The following is a 17,723-nucleotide window of genomic DNA, read 5'->3' as shown; positions in this document are numbered from 1 at the left end:
TAGGAGCTTTTAACTCAAAATCGTATCGACTTTTCTTTAAAAAAAAGTGGAAATACTTTTTCTTTCTTTTTAACAAATACATACATACATACATACATACATACATACATACATACATATATATATAGACACACACACACACAACACAATTACATCTACATCAAAACATATAAATATATACAAAGTCTTATCACAAAATCAAAACTCCTATCCCTCTTTACAAATATATAATAATAATGGCGAGGAAAAAGTAATAACTAAGCTAATACAACAATATTGCATAACCAAAAGCGCAGTAATCTCTTCATAAGCTTTTTCGTCTGTTTCCTAAAAAGATAAGGCTGTAGAGAGGTGAGAATCTAACCACACGGTTTCACCAGAGAAGTTTCGGAATTGTCATAAGAAGATATATAAAAGAAAGTTATTTTCAACCTCAGCGATCATCGCTCGTCTTATGAATCTTTTCGAAAATCAACAATTACTTATAAAAAATCCTAATTCATATTTCAATTATAAAAATTCAAATCAAACATAACATTCTATAATATTTCACTACTTACCAAAGGACCATACTAACTAAACTTACCATTGATTCATCCAATCACGTCCTCCAACCCAAACATAACCAAATCACGGCATCTGGCCTAACACAAATCAAATCAAGGCCTCCGGCCCAACACAAATCAAACCATAGCCTCCGGCCTAACACAAAATCAAATCAACACTCAAACCACCATAATCCGAACAACCAGTCATAATCACAAGTAATAAAGTTCAAACATAATCAAGAGCAATTACAGCAAGTATATCAATTAGCAATTAATCAGAAATATTCACATAGACAAACCAAATACAATATGCACACCCAAACAATGTCACATAGATGCATATGATGCATGCCTGTCCTACTGGCCATGAGCTAACGTGTTGTTTAAATTGCCAAACCTGACATATCGCAGGGAGAGTGCCCTATGCACCTGAAAGGGTTGAGTTCCCTGTATACCTTTCCTCCAAGAGAAATCACGAGTAAGCGGGATTAACCACCGTCCTTACTCGGGACAAATCTCAAAATAATACACAAGCAAGATTAACCACCGTCCTTGCCAATTCACAATCACATTTCAATAATAATCACAAACTAACTGGGATATAGTGCCCATGCACACTCTTGAAATATAGTGCTCGGCACACTTTACAATTCTATTCATAAGCATAGTCAAACTTATTCATACTCCAAATCAAGATCAAAATCATTTTTCCGTCTGTTCTTTGAACGACATAAACTAGACAAATCTCATTTTTGTTTAAAACAAGTTTCACAAACTTTTGAGGTCTGGAGCCAAGTTATGGCCCATCAAATTTAGTTAGAATCACTTTTTATCCAAAAACTTAGCACATTCAAAATAGACCTTTGTCTAAATTCATTCTTCACAAACTCACTTTCTTTACATTACACCATTTAACACTTTTTCTCCAATTATTTTCCTTTAAAACCAATACCTCTTTTGTAACATTTTTTGGAACCTCCAAAGTAACTTTCACTTAAAATAATTTCTCTTTTATAAAAACTCATTTTCACTTAACCAAAATCCTCGAACTAACTTCAAAACTATTTCAAGTTTAAACTTCTTTCAAAAGACTAAAAAATTATTTATTCTTAAATCAATCACTTAATTAATTCCAAACTTATAAAAATTTCGACAGCACCTCCCCTAAAACCCAAACTTTACCACCCTTCAAGGGTCCATCTAAATCACACTTCTCAACCCTTTTCAACCGTTTCAAAACCAAACTATTCCTCTATATAAACGTATAAATAAGATTTTCAATACAAAATTATTTCTCAATATAAATATATAAATCAGATTTCCAATGTAAAACCATTTCTCAATATAAATATACAAATCAGATTTCCAAATGAAGCTTTCATTAACTACCACAATGCCAACCCAATCAATTCAAGAATTCAGTCAAGTAAACAATCACGTTCATCCAAAATAACTTAGTCAATCCATAAGACTCACATAATCACAAAAAATGTATTTTTCCCATTAATATCAATTTATAACAATTTCATAATATAAAATGTGTTTTAAGAAAAATTCTTACCTTGAATAGTCAAAACCCATAAAATCAAGCTCGCCTAAAAACCCTTTTCTCTCGGCCTACAATCGGTAGCATCAAATTCGACTGTCTTTTGTAGCAGCAACAGCCACAAAAGAACCATGCGACAACAGTAACTCAACCCTGAAATATTAACATCGCGTAAAACTCAATAATATATAATGAAACAATGACTATAGGGGTTCAGAACAAGGAACAGCTTAACATAGTTACGAATAAGCAAGAGAATGGAGCAATGGCAGCTCCAGTGATGACTTCTAGCGAACAGAACAGTGGCAGTGAGCTCCGGTGGCGATGCAGCAGCTTGATGTTGCATGCAATAACCATTGAACCCAACATGCAAGAATCGAAACTCGATCCTACGTCACAAACACCTTAGAATCTCTAACAGATATAACAAAATATTGATTTCAAAGGTTCCAGAACGAAAACAGATACCGTAACTAAAGAGGATCGGCTGAACCAAATACCGACGGTGGTTCTGACTACGAAAACCATGGCAGCGCAACTCAAAATAGCGAGCAGCAGCGACGGAGGAAGCTCCGGCAATGACGGCGACGGGCCCAGTGGCGGTGGCTAATGACAAAGCTTGCTGCGGCTCTCTCTCTCCCTCGCACATCTTCTCTCTCTTTGCGGACCTCCATTGAAGGCGACGGTGAAGACCTCGGACCCATGCATACTAGTGAGGGGGCACTTGCCCCACTCTCATTTCATATTTTTCAACAAAAAAATTATATATATATATATATATATATATATATATATATATATATATATATATATATATATAATATGTCCCCATTTTAAATTTTAAATAACCCCACTACAAATAAACAAAGTCCAATTGTTAAAAGGCCCAAACCCATTTTATCTCTCTGTCATTTTAACTATTAGTTAACCTAATTAAATTTAGTCTTCTTTTATTCTCAAATCTCAGCCGTCACTCATTTATTCTTTTAAATCCTCTTCTTAGTTTCATATTTTGAACCTTCTTTTCTATTCTTTATCTAGTAGTCATTTTTTCTTCATCAAAAGGTAAATTTTAAATTCTCTGTTTTGTTTTATATAACTCTCTATGACTCTATTTATTTTTCAATTTCATTGTTTTTCTTTTTGATATTTTCAATTGTAAATTTTAATTCAAACAATTATAATTTAGGTATTAATCTAATTTTATTTTATTCTCAATTTAGTGATTCTTATTATTTATTTGTTTATCTTTCGTTCTATTCTATTATATGTAATTATGTTGCATATAAATTTTTAAAGTAAATTGATCAATTTACTAATTTAAAATATATATTTTTATTTTTAGAAATAATAATGAAAAAAATATAAAAAAAAGCTACCACTAAAATCTGAAGTCACTCCATTAGTCTCTTCTAATAAAAAGAAGTTCTTAGAATTGAAGTGAAAAAAGTTAGCGGCTAATGTAATTTTTGGTTTTTTTGTATTCGAATAATGAATGTGCATTTTTATATTTTTAAATTTAAATTAATATATCTTTTGATAGTAATGTATATTATTTTTGCCCCCCAACATAAATTTTTTGGATCCATCTCAACTATCGCAAGCCACCACATCATCCAGCGTAACTGATCCCTGCACGACAACGGTCCCCTCTGCGTCGAATCCTCATCACCACGACGCATCGATACTGAAGCAATGGCAACCGGAGCGGGAGAGGAAGGAGAAGGTGAACATCGTAAGTGGTAATGGAAGAGGAAGGGGAGATTGGTGCGGTTGTCTTTTTTTTTTTTTCAAATTTAGTGTGAGTAATAATAAAAAGTGAAAATAGAGTTAGAGATTGTGGAATCTATTTTTGTGTTATTGAGACTTTTGTTAGCAAATCATATTGTAGTTTGCTGGAATTTACTGGTAGTATCATGATTGATTATCTAACAAAATTGTTTTTTTAAAACAATAAAAATTGATTGATATATGGACGAAAAAAATTGGTTCTTAAACCGCGCAAAGTTTCAAAATTTTAAAAGAATGAAGCAAATGCCCAGCAGAAAACGAGCTATAATAAACATAAGAATTGAAAATGCCTTTTGTTAAAATTAATTAAGACTACAAAACTGTACAATAAATTAATAAAATAATCCAGAAATCATAAAATTACCTCAGGGAGTTGGTGAAACGAATGAATGAATGTAAAAATGAAGATGCAGAGGGCCCTTAAGTTGGTGATGTCTCTTTAAGAGGTGTGGGCTACCAATTGCATGAGATATTAATTATAAGAGATAGGTGAAATCATGCAGGTAATTAGTCTCTTTCCGACAAGAGGAAAGGGGGGCAGAAAATATATGGTTCCTTTAATTTCAAAAACAAACAGCATATACAAAATTGTGTCTTTTAAGATAAATACAAATTCTTAGTGGTGTACTTGTCCTGAATATTTGGTTTAATTTGACGTAGTGGTCAAAGTCTCAACTTATGAAGGTATATAATGCAAATAAATCTCAGGGGTAAGATATAATTGGAAGTGAAAGGACAAAGGGCAAAACACATTGCACTTGAAATTTTATCGATATATAGAAGTGATATTTTAACCATATATAGGTTTTACAAAATTAATATTAAGCGTAGAGATTATTAGCTATATACACATGAGAAAAAACACAGTAGTAAATAACTCATGAACATAGGCCATTGATGGCAGCGGACTACTAGTACTGCCTATTGATATATTTGTTGTAGTACAACATAACAATGAATGGCTGCTTCAGGTATTGTACACTACTACACTGGTATCGTGCCAATGTTAAAACACGCTAAAAGCAATGATGAATTATATATTGAAGTCGATGGATGGAGATGGTATAGTGTATCAATAGTGCTGTACATAAATCTAATTAAGATGTGTGGTTTATATTTTGGATAATCAGTTTTCTAAAATAGTTTTAAAAATCATAATCATATTTATTTGATTTTTTTTTGAGTGACTATATTTATTTGAATTTTAATTAACAAAACCAAATTCTAAAAACTGATTAATCAACATCAAAATAAAATATGTAAGTCTATAAAATAATATTGTATAAAAACTAAAACTATATTTATTAACTCCGTAATATCCATAATGTAATTAGACTCTTAATTCATCAATAAAATAATATTATATAAATTAAAATTAATTTTTTAAAGTGTTAAAAATTAGTTTCTAAATTAAAATTGACTTTGTATAAAATTATTTTTTTTAAAAATTGGCTTTTAAAAAAACGATTCTGAAATAAATTGATTTTTAAAAAATAATTAATTTTTAAAAAATAATTGATTTTTGTGTAAAAATTTAAAAACTGAAAAACTGGATTTTACATGCAAAAAAAATCGGTGTTTTCGTTAAAAAAATTATTTTTTTAAAAATTGATTTTTATTTTTAAAACCAGTTTAATAATTTTGTAACCAATTAATAACTGATTTTATCATTTTAAATCAGTTTGGTTATAACTAAAACTAAATTTTTGGTTTCGTTTTTGTATTAACCTTAATCATGTACACCTCTATATATTAATGGCTTAAGTAAAGTCCATAAAGAAATACGTAATAAATAATGGGTACTAGATAGCAGTATACGAGGATTGGATCGGATACTATATTTGTAATTTTTAGTGTCGGATCTGATCCGTATATTTATAGATCGAATTGGATATCAAATATATCCGCATAACTTAAACCTTTTTTTAAAGTATATTTTTATATAAAAATTTAATAAAAATATTTCTTTTATACTTTTAAATTTATTTATTTTTAAAATATTTTTAAACAAATTTTTTTAAATAACAAAAATAAAATAATACAATATATAAATAATAATAATAATTACTAAAAATACAAACAAGTAAATATAATATCAAATCTTCTAACAAGTATTTTCAATAACCATTTAATCAGTGAACAAGCACTAAAATGTCTCAAACTAAAACAGCAATATTAAAAACAAACTAAAAGTCTAATTGTCTAAAACAGTCGCAAATGCTTGAAATAAAACAATACTAAAACAAGTTGATCCATTCTCCTTAAATTAACAGCCATCAAGTCAATTAGTGAAGCCTTTCAAAATTCAACAACCATATATTCCTATTAAGCAAATATCAATTGAAAAAAATTAGTAAAATATGTTAAAATAACTTTAAAAAAATAATCTAAATATTATGTACTAATACAAGTATTTAGTAAGAATATCTAAAATGGTATATGGAGTTGTAATGGATTTTGAACTTCAGAATCTTCAACACTAATAACTCCAAAAAATTCTATTCAATTCAATAATAATAAAATATGTGAAAGCCAACAATTTAAATAAAGAATAAAAAATGATAAAAAAATAGATCAATTCATTATATACTTGAATTAACAAAAGCATCTCTTTCATGAAGTTTAACCACAATCTTAGTCAGCTTCAACTAATTTTGAGTACAAATTAAAACTTCTACAGTGGTGGGATTCAAAACACTACGATAAAGATCAAGAACACGACCTCCAATACTAAAAACTGACTCAAATGCCATAGTAGAAACAACAATAGCTAATATATCTCTAGCCATGCAAGAAAAAATACGATACCTCAAAATCTTTTCTCTCCACCACCTCGATATATAAAATTCACTAAAATTTTCTGTCACTTCATCTTCCAAATACCTATCTATCTCATTTTTTTTAAACTCACTTAACTTTATCCTTTGTATTTGTTTCCAATTGTTCGTAGGGTCTTCAATCATAATGATATTATTGTCACTCGTGTCTAAACTAGGATTTGGTATAGTATCAAAAGAAAAGCTAGTATCTTGAATATCTTCGCGCGGGACGGAGAGACAGATTCCATATGCTATATTGCTCAAATAATTTAGCTATAATACCCTTTAATCTTCTGAAGATTCTTAAAGATTTTTCACCTTCACCATGCATCTCAGACAAAATAAACTTAATATATTCCAATTTATACTGGAGATCAAAAAAATAACAAACAATAGATAATTTAGATATGGCTTATTAACTTTGTCATTTGAAGTCAAATGAATAGAAGTGTGATGGTGATTAGAATCAGCCGAATACTTATCAAATTTAGCTTTCATAGCTAATGTCATCCCACGCAATATCAAATCATCACTCATAATCTATTTATTCAAAGTGCATAATATCTTACACATCACATGGAAAAAATATTTAAAGTGACATTCAAAGAACTAGAGAATAAAAATTTATATGGTAAAAAATTTGCAAAAATCGCATAAAAATAAGAGCATTTTTTCTTGCAAGGTGAGCAAATGCCTTTTCAAACTTTTCAACTACTTCAAACATCATATAGGTAGAATTTCATCTAGTTGGTACATTAAGAAAAATTATCTGACGACCAATAATGTTTACCTCAAGTGCACACCTCTTAAAAGTTGCTAATCTAGATGGAAAGGACTTTATAAACTTACATGAAGTTCTTATCCTAGCCATAGAAGAGTTTAAATCTTTTAAACCATCACAAACAATTAAGTTCAACATATGGATAATACATCTCAAATGGACAAATTTTTCACCTAACATAGTATGTACAACCATTCCACTCTTTCATAATTTTAACCCAAGTATTCACAACAACAAAATTTGGACTAGCATTATCTATAGTTACAGTACAAAGCTTTCGAGTACTCCAATCTTTCAAATATTTCTCTAAAAACTTTTCTATGGTAACACCAGTATGATTAGCAATCAAGTTAAAAGACAATATTTTTTTATTCAATGTTCATCCATCATCAATATAATGAGCAGTTACACACATATAATTCATATTTTGAATAGACGTCTAAGTATCAATAGTTAAGAAAATCATGTAATGGTTTAACTCCAAAAGGAACTTACGTTTAGTCTTTTTCTTTACATACAATTGCATACAATCTCTAGCAACTATCACACGACTCAAAATTTTAAATTGAGGTTGCATCTCACCACAAAAATCTCTAAACCCAATATTTTTCACAAACTTAAACGGAAGCTTATCAATTATTATCATCTTACAAAATAAAAGCCTACACCGCTCCTAATTAAAGTCTACCGCCTTCAATATTGGTGACTCATCTAAATTAGAATTTGTGAACAAGAGTTTTTTATTTTTTATCAACATGATTACTCGGGTTCTTCACACAAGTTTCAATGTATTTTTAGGTTAGAGGTGCCATCCCCACGATTATGAGATTGTAACCATTTCAAGCAATGTTTACATTGAGCCTTAGTTTCCTCCACAATTTTCTTAAAGTGATCCCAAACAACAGGAAAGAGCCTATTAGCCTTTCTTTTATCTGGCTGGCCTGTTTGTGTCTTTGTCTCTAAAGTTGGAGCATCACTTAAGGCTGGATTAGTAACTTATTCCCCTCCTTTTATTGATTCAGAAGGTGTCGATGTAGCAACACTTGTTAAAGTAGGAATGCTCCCACACCTCAAATCCACTTGTGTTATTTGTAACCGCTTGCATGTTATCCATTCCAGACAAGGCAATTCTATAAACAAACAATCCATACCAGTACCTCAAATTTAGAACCTTAGAATAACAACATTTCATATAACAATAACAGCATTGTAATTCTTTAAAAAAAAATAATAACAAAGGATTAATCACAAAATTTAAATGATGTTTATAAAAAATTACTTGGAATGAGAGAATGTTAAATTGCTAAAAAGAAGATGGCGAACCGGTGGGAACGGAGGACGATGAGCACGGAGGATAATATTGACGGCAAAATAATATTGATTCACTTTTATAAATATTTGGAATACAAATAGAATGATTTAAACGTTAGGGACACAAATAAGACTTATCCCAAACGTTGGGGACAAAATTAATACTTTACTCTTAAATAATTTTTTAATGATATTTAAAAAAATTAACATTGATATAGTTTAAGTTAATATCAATATTCTAAAATGGATTAAGAAAGAGATTATTTAAATATTAGGAGAAATGTCAGCAGACCATTAAAATTTATTATTTTTTGTTATTATCATTTAACCACCAACTCAAATTTTTTAGTCTAATTTTTTTAATCAAGTAATTCAATAACATACTTTAACCCATACTTTTAAATATTGATAGTTAACTAATAACCAAAAATAATAAATTCAAATAGTCCTTTAGCATTTCTCGATATGAGAATCGCACATTTTACTAAAAAAGAAATTTTGTTAACAAACACTTTTTTATTTTTTTCAGAAGAGAGAAAAATAGAATTTCAGCATCTCTCAAAAAGAGAAGTGTCACTTTTTTTAAATAATAATAATAATAATAATAATAATAATAATATGGGTATAATAAAGAGAGGACGACAATGTTTTAATGGCGAGGAAGAGAGCAAGCAGTGGGAGAGATGCTGAGGAGCGGAGAGGAAGATATGATTAGATAGATAAGCATGGATGGATGGAGCTCAGTGTAGCATAGCAGCAGCTAAGTCATTTAGGTAGTGTTTGTTTTCAGGTACTGAGACAAAGACTGAGAGACTGAGACTCAGTATCGTGTTTGTTAGTTCAGAGACTGGTACTAAAATTTCTGTCTCTGTCTCGAAAATTTCAGTATTTCAGTACCTCCAAAAAGTAGGGACACAGGGGACTGAAATTTTTAGAGATGGAAACTGAAACTTTAATAACATTTTATACCTAAAATACTTTCATTTCAATTAATTAATTCTAATTTTACCTTTTGTGCAAATTAAATTAGAGTTTAATTCTTGTTTCAATTTCTGTCTCCCATTTTGCACCAAACAGAATACTGAAATTTGTTTCAATCCCTGTCTCCTAATCTCTGTCTCTCAGTCTCAATCTTTCTGTCTCTGTCTCTCCACCAAACGCTACCTTATAGCGTTTGCCGGAAATAATTAATTTGGTGCGTGCTGCAATCAAAATATAAATTTGATCCCTGATCGTGGCTTTAATCTCGAATCCTTTTTCCATGACAGAGGAGGCAGCAGTTGGTGCTATGCCATCAGCACTCAGCGCAGTATTAATTAATGATAAAACCAATTATTAACCCTGCCGTTGCCTCTTTAGTCTGTAGCTCTTTTTTAACTAGAGGCTAGAGCTAGAACCTCATGAAAGATACACTCCGGTACTCTGCACACAGCAATTCAGCAAAAGATGAAATAAGTTGCAGGTGAATCTGTGAGTGAAACTGAACCTCCAATGATTTTTTTTTTTACTGCACATACACCTGCCTGCTGTGGAAATCTAGCTAACCAGGAATTTACAGCCGATCTGAAACAAGCTTTTGCAGTTTTGCGGATGCATATTCATTTGTTTAGGGTAGTAATGAATAAGCACATTTTTATTTTCTTTTCTTTTTTTTGGTGTAAATACTAGATAGCACATTTTTCTAGGGAAACAATAAATTAATGCTAGAACAAAAAACAAAATGAAGTTACTGTAGGATTCCGTAAAACTTTTCACCCCCATGGTCTCTCGATGTTTTTCTTCAATTTTGGAAGCCCAATGGTCCCTATGAACAAAATTAGGCTCATGTCTTGGGTCAGTACCAAACACAACCACAAACAAAAGAGACATTACAACCAAACAAAACTGGACAGAGCCAACTCAGACAAAAAATATCAGAGAAAATTCTATCAAACATAAATCAATCCGAATATGACCAAAAACAAAAATCAGAGATAAGTAGATGAGGGCCACGTAACACAATAATAGACCTACTGGTATATCTATTTAGTATGGCCTTCATTTCATTGTCAATCTAATTTGTGGCAAATTTGTTCTCTCAAGTCTCAAGAAGGGAATTCAATACTGATGACACGAATTGGAAAGTGGAATCCAATACTGATGACACGAATTGGAAAGTGGAATCCATAGATAGAATAAAATCTACACCACATTCACATACAAAAGTAGGTTACCACAGCCACGAAAACGATCACGTAACTCACAAATCTGAGTTTTCGAATTAATCCGTTTAATACTTTCCTAAGTGCTAATTAGTATTAAATTAAAATATAAAATAAAGACTAATTGACAAAAACAGAATTTCTATCCTTTCCTAACCAACATAACTAACTCTCGTTTACATCTCTGAAATTTAGCAGGAGATTTACGGTCACTCTAAATTTGTCTCTAAGTTCATTGAACAAATATACTGATGAAGTTAGTTAAATAAAAACAAATTAAATTAGACAAATTAATTACTAACACGTTAATTAATTATAAAAAGCAAAAAGATAAACAGTGAATTAAAAAGATACTAATCTATTACCTGGTACGAGTTAAACGCTCTTATCCAGATATACTTTTATTTTTATTTTCTTCTTTTTAGTTACTAGATTAAGTATGAGAAATTAAAGAATACTTTAAAGTTCAAACGCGGTTGACGTTTGCCACTTGGGAGTTAAAACGTGCTTTTTGTATTACTCAACAATCGCAAAATTCTTGAGAAAAACGTTGATAAAATGTGAAATGCACATAATGTATACTTGCTTATCAATTTTGTCAACTTGCAAGCGCTAGATAGATTCTCTCCCCGTGGAATGCATCCGGAGTGCATAGAGAGAATCTGTCAATTTGGAGCACAGTTTTGAAATTTTTCATACATATGCTTATTATTATCACATGCATCATGCATATAATTGTACTGTATCTATTGGTTTCATTCAACACATTTATTTCACCTTTTTCCAAAGTTTATTGTAGAATTCCACGTTTACTTTTATTTTTCATCACCCGTTATTGCGAAAATATAATTAATATTATCCAAATCTTTAGTTTTCACTTTAAATGTTTAAAAAGTATATTTTAGATAATCTCTAATTTTAGATATAATTTCGATTTTATTTTAAATTTTACAAAATGACACATAAATATTTATAAAATGACATATCATAAATAATAATTTAAAATTAAAAATAAAATTTGTTCTTTTAATATTTAATATTAGTTTAGTTATAATTTTATATTATTTTTAATTATTTTATCAATATAATTATATAGAATAACAAAATTTTATTAATTTTTTATTAAGATGATACTGTATGTATTGCTATTCTAATGTAAATTTTAATTTTAAATTTATTTCTTAAAATTATTAAAATTTATAATTTTTAAATTATTTTTTTTGTTAAAAAAATTCCTCTAAATTATCACTGGTTGCATCGTCTTTCTTCGTTACCCATTTAAAATGCACAGAAATTACCTTCCCTTTTAATGAAATGAAAAGTAGAAACGGATAAAAAAACCACTGCCTGCGATAATTTCTTATTATCTTCCATGTTCAAAATAAAAACTGTGACTTTACCCATGACTCATAATTTTCCATTACAGTTAAGCGTAGCCCTATTTTTTTAATCCAATTCCCTACATTTATACATTATAAACACTACGATCAGAGAACCCTCGCTTCTTGTTCAATTCCAATTAAAATTCTTCATTTTACATATATAGTAAACACCGCTAATTTGTTATTTTCATGATGTTAGAATATAATTAGGATCAATTAGGATCAATTAGCATATTTGGATATTTATTATAGGATATTATGTCTTTATTATTACGATTCTCATAGCACCTATAAATACCCTTCTATATTGTATTGTTCCATACAACTTGAACACACTCAATAATACACATATCCTTCCTCCAGTTCAGTCTCTTGTTTCTAACATGGTATCAGAGCCATGGTATCCTCCTTGAAGAGGATAAGTTATTTTCCTTGCGGTGAAATCACCGAGTTTTTTTTCCATCGTTCTCTCGTGGCAGTTCCGTCTGCATTCTCTCGTGGCAGTTCCGTCTGCCTTCTCTCGTGGCAGTTCCGTCTGCGTTCTCTCATGGCAGTTTTTTCTCGTGGCAGTTCCGTCTGCCTTCTCTCGTGGCAGTTTCGTCTGTGTTTTCTTGTGGCAGTTTCGTCTGTGTTTCTTTCCGGCAGTTTCGTCTGCGTTTTCCTCAGATAGCGGCAGTTTCATCTGCGCTTCCTTCAGACAAGCGGCAGTTCCATCTGCGCTTCCTTCAGACTAGCGACAGTTCCGTCTGCGCTTCCTTCAGACAAGCGGCAGTTCCATCTGCGCTTTTTTTCCGGCAGTTCGTCTGCACCCGTTTTCTCAATTTATGCAGTTTGTTTCTCTTTATTTCGTTATTTTAAATAAGTTTCAAACTCAAGTTGTCACTTGAGTTTGAGGGGGGATGTTAGAATATAATTAGGATCAATTAGCATATTTGGATATTTATTATAGGATATTATGTCTTTATTATTACGATTCTCATAGCACCTATAAATACCCTTCTATATTATATTGTTCTATACAACTTGAACACACTCAATAATACACATATCCTTCCTCCAGTTCAGTCTTTTCTCGTTTCTGAAAATTACTCTCAACAGAATGCACTTTTTCCCATGTGGCAGACAAATCCAATCGCTTACATGCATCGGAGGGAAACGCAGCCGTGGCTCTCGAATGAATTCTACTGGCTGACTGCATAAGTAATGGAGATCTTAAGTGCCTGTTGGAGGATCTTTTAAATTTTGTTGAAATTGTTTTTGTCGTTCATACTTTTTTAAAATATTTTTATCAAGGTTTAAATTTATAGTTCAGGGTTTCTTATTTTTGTTTTAAGTTATATTTTGCTCTAAATTCAAATGCACTCATTTTTAAGGAAATTAATTTTGTATTTTGAATGCTGGACAGAGAACGAAAATATAAGATATTAAATATAAATATATATTTTGTGCATTTATTTAAATGAATATTAATTATCGTTAACTGAATAAAATTAAAAACTAAATTTTGTTAATTACCTTGTTGTATTGATAAATATGTAATATCTACTTCTAATGAAGCACATTTAAAATGTTGAAGGAAAGCATTATACTACTCATTTATAGATTATTTAGTTAGAAGTGAAATTAGGTATTTTTAAAAAAAAATCAAGTAATTTTTTTATTTTTTGATCAATTAATATGTGAAAGTAAATATTTAAATTAATTAAATAATAATAAATTTAAAAAAAATAATTAAAAATTAAAAGCTAAAAAACAACTAACATTTCTCTTTAGCTCAACATCGAATTAAAGTGAAAAAGAATACAAGTCTAAGAAAAGACAAACAAATGCCACAAGTACATACGCATTTACCTGTTAACGCCTGTAGTGATCTCAAATTCTCAATTGGGGTTACCATAGAATACTCCGCATCTATTAGTTAGGCAAATTTTGTTTTCCGATAACGAAAAATTCGTTGTTAACTTAATATTGATAACTATATATAGAACAACGCAATATACTAAACCGAATTTATTATTTTTAACTAATATTTAATTAATATTTTATATTCTAAATCTTTAAATATTAATTTTAAATTTTAAACATAATCTTAAATTCTAATGGTATAAAAATAAAATATTAATAAAAAATGTTGGTTAGTATTAATAAAAAATATTAGTTTTTTAATATTTTTCTTAAATATATTTATATATTTGTTATATTAATTTTGTTTCATTATTTTAACAATAATTAACAAATATAAAATAAATAAACAAAAACTAAATAATGTAAAATAGAATAATTTTAGATTATTTTAAATTGATTTTTTATTGATTTCTAAATACTTTGTGTTCTTTAAATCTAATCTGATAGATGATTAGTTATATTGATCGAAAAAAAAAAAATGTTCTCAGAGTGAGAATTAGTCATAGGGCTTCTTTATGTGTAGTAACACTTCGAAGTTCCAACTCATATTCAGTTAGCCAATAGCGTACCATACCTAAACTTGGCTTTTACTCGGTTGTGAGGTCAAGTGCGCGGCAAACTGTAGCTATAGGCTTCTACTCGGTTGAAAAGTCAAGTGCGTGGCAAATTGTAGCTATAAAAGCGGCCATAGGGAAAGCAGGAGTTTATCACTTTTTACAAACTAACATAAGCAACCACTCTCATCTATATATACTCTCTAAGCCATCAATTTCATTCTCATTCAAATTAAAAATGATGACATGCAAATTGCAGTTAGGGGCATTTGCTAGCAGCAGCAACCATTACAGGCAGCAGGGAGCACCCAATAAAGTGAGCTCCTGTTTGATGGTTGCCACTGATGATCATCAAGACACCTTTTATAAGACTAACCTCCCTACCAAGTTGGCCAAAACTTATGTGCCTACTATGAAACCCTTATTAGAAAAGGAGCTGCAAGAGAGGAATAATAATACTGATGCCCCCATCATTAACTCTGGTAAATTTGGTAGGTTTGGAGGCAAGTTTGTACCTGAGACACTTGTAGTTTGTTTGAGCCAGCTTGAAGCTGAGTTCAACAAGGCCCTACATGATGAATCTTTTAAGGTTAGAAAATTCACGTCAAGCTAATAAGCTTCACATGCATTATGCATGAACAACAATAAAATATAATCAAATCCGGCAATTAATAAGTTACGTTTGGTTTCGTTGTTATTGTGGAATGCAGGCAGAGCTAGCAGAGTCATTAAAAGACTTTGCAGGGAGAGAGACGCCACTGTATTACGCGCGGCGGTTATCGGAGTACTACAAGATGAACAACAATGGAAAAGGCCCTGACATATACCTCAAGAGAGAAGATCTCAACCACGGTGGCTCCCACAAGATGAACAACGCTCTTGCACAGGCCATGATTGCCAAACGCATGGGTAGAAAGAGCGTCGTGACGGCCACCGCAGCTGGACAACACGGCATCGCAACCGCCGCAGCCTGCGCTAAGCTTGGTTTGGAATGCACAGTGTTCATGGCCGCCAAAGAAATGGAGAAGGAAAGTTCTAACGTGCAGTTGATGAAACTGTTAGGTGCTAAGGTAGAAGGGGTTAATGGAAGCTTCAAGGACGCAGCATCGGAGGCATTTCGGTGTTGGGTGGGAGAAATGGAAAACAGTTACCACTTGACGGGTTCGGCAGTTGGGCCGCACCCGTGCCCGACGATGGTGCGTGAGTTTCAGTCAGTGATAGGGAGAGAAACGAGGAAGCAAGCGTTGGAGAAATGGGGAGGGAAACCAGACGTGCTGGTAGCGTGCGTGGGGACTGGATCTAACGCTCTTGGTTTGTTCCATGAGTTCTTACAAGACAAGGATGTGAGGCTCATTGGTGTTGAGGCCGGTGGGTGCGGCTTGGAGAGTGGGAGACACTCTTCCACACTCGCCACTGGTGAAGTGGGTGTGTACCATGGAGCCCTCAGCTACCTCTTGCAGGATCAGGATGGACAAATTATTGGACCACACTCCATTGCCCCTGGGTCCGTATTTATCGATCTTATTAAATTATTATCATTAACTCCTAATTACTTAGTTACTACATGCTCTTTATTTTTAAGTTTTAACCTCAAAGTAATTGGTTCGTTGCTTCAATTTGCAGGATGGAGTATCCAGGAGTTAGTCCTGAGTTGAGTTACCTAAAAGAAACCGGACGCGCCGAATTCTGCGTTGCAACTGATCAAGAAGCTCTTGATGGTAAGGCACATTTCACCTTTATTATGCTTGTTGAACACACAGAAATTAATTAATGCTTAAACTCTTGAAGGATTTTACTTTTTACTAATTAATTGATGATGTTTGGCAGCTTATGAAAGATTATGCAAATTGGAAGGCATATTTCCATCATTGGAGGCTGCTCATGCATTGGCTATCTTAGATAATCTGGTCCCTACTTTATGTGACGGCAGCAAGGTCGTTGTAAACTGCAGTGGTTGTGGAGATAAGGATGCAGCTGTAGTCTTTGATCGCAAATTATTTCATGGAAAATTTTAAGCTCACAAAGGGAGGAGATCAGAGAGGGAGGGAAAGGGGGGGGGGGGGGGGGGTTTGGCGGGATGGAGGATTAGACAAATAGGAATAATTAATTCATTATTATTTTGTTTGTACCAATCCGTGTATAGTCCATCCTCACTTAGCCATTTTGGCCAAGTTGTATAGTATAGTATAAGTATAGTTGCTTTAATAATTTCTTTCCCCCATATGAATTGAAATCGTATATATGTTGTCTCCTTAAGCACAACTTTTCAACAGCCTCATACAATATGCAAACACATCTTTGATAAACATTAAGTCTTTGAAAAATATGATATATGAGCAATAAACTTCAACGAGCTAATTATAATGTAGTAATTCCATAACTTCATTTTTATGTTCCAAAGATAATTTAAGGCGTGTTTGGGTGAACTATTAAAATATTTTTTTTGAGTTATCTGTTTTTAAAAGATTTTATAAAAAATAAAAGTAATTTTATATTTGGATATTTCATACAAAAAATCTTTTTATTTATCAATTATGTTTGAGTATAACGATATAAAAGTATTTTTTTATTTATTTATTACATGAAAAATCTTTTTTTAAGAAAAAATATTTTTTAAAAAAAATATAAATTACAGCTTCTAAAAATTTTTTTTATTTTTCTAGTGCTTTTATTTTTACTACTAGAAATTTATCAAACACATTAAAAAATAAAATTTTTTTATTAAAAAAATCTTTTTTTATCAAAATAATAGCGCTCAAACAAGCACTCATTCAAAAACATCTTTTTTTAAAGAAAAAATATCTGTTAAAAAAAAGATGTAAATTACCGCTTTAAAAAAATGTTTTTTTTTATTTTTATAATATTTTTACTTTTATTATTAAAAA

At 31.1% G+C, this 17,723-nt stretch overlaps 1 protein-coding gene across 1 annotated transcript; it reads left to right on the top strand.

Moving 5' to 3' along the window:
* The first annotated feature begins 14,983 nt into the window (after nt 1-14,983).
* LOC130978988 (tryptophan synthase beta chain 1-like) lies at nt 14,984-17,094 on the top strand. Its single transcript, XM_057902324.1, has 4 exons — nt 14,984-15,427; nt 15,549-16,342; nt 16,462-16,556; nt 16,666-17,094. The coding sequence occupies exons 1-4, from the start codon at nt 15,077-15,079 to the stop codon at nt 16,851-16,853; spliced, it is 1,428 nt and encodes a 475-aa protein (XP_057758307.1). The 5' UTR covers nt 14,984-15,076; the 3' UTR covers nt 16,854-17,094.
* The last annotated feature ends 629 nt before the right edge of the window (nt 17,095-17,723 follow it).

The sequence above is a fragment of the Arachis stenosperma genome, chromosome 5 (assembly GCF_014773155.1).
Source record: "Arachis stenosperma cultivar V10309 chromosome 5, arast.V10309.gnm1.PFL2, whole genome shotgun sequence".
NCBI lineage: Eukaryota > Viridiplantae > Streptophyta > Magnoliopsida > Fabales > Fabaceae > Arachis > Arachis stenosperma.
Note: the sequence above shows the minus strand (reverse complement) of the source record. Positions and strands in the feature narration are given on the sequence as shown.

Coding starts and splice junctions, on each gene's coding strand:
- LOC130978988 (XM_057902324.1), top strand. CDS start 15,077: ATGATGACATGCAAATTGCAGTTAGGGGCATTTGCTAGCAGCAGCAAC. Junction 16,343..16,461: donor CCACACTCCATTGCCCCTGG/GTCCGTATTTAT, acceptor TTCAATTTGCAG/GATGGAGTATCCAGGAGTTA. Junction 16,557..16,665: donor TGATCAAGAAGCTCTTGATG/GTAAGGCACATT, acceptor GATGTTTGGCAG/CTTATGAAAGATTATGCAAA.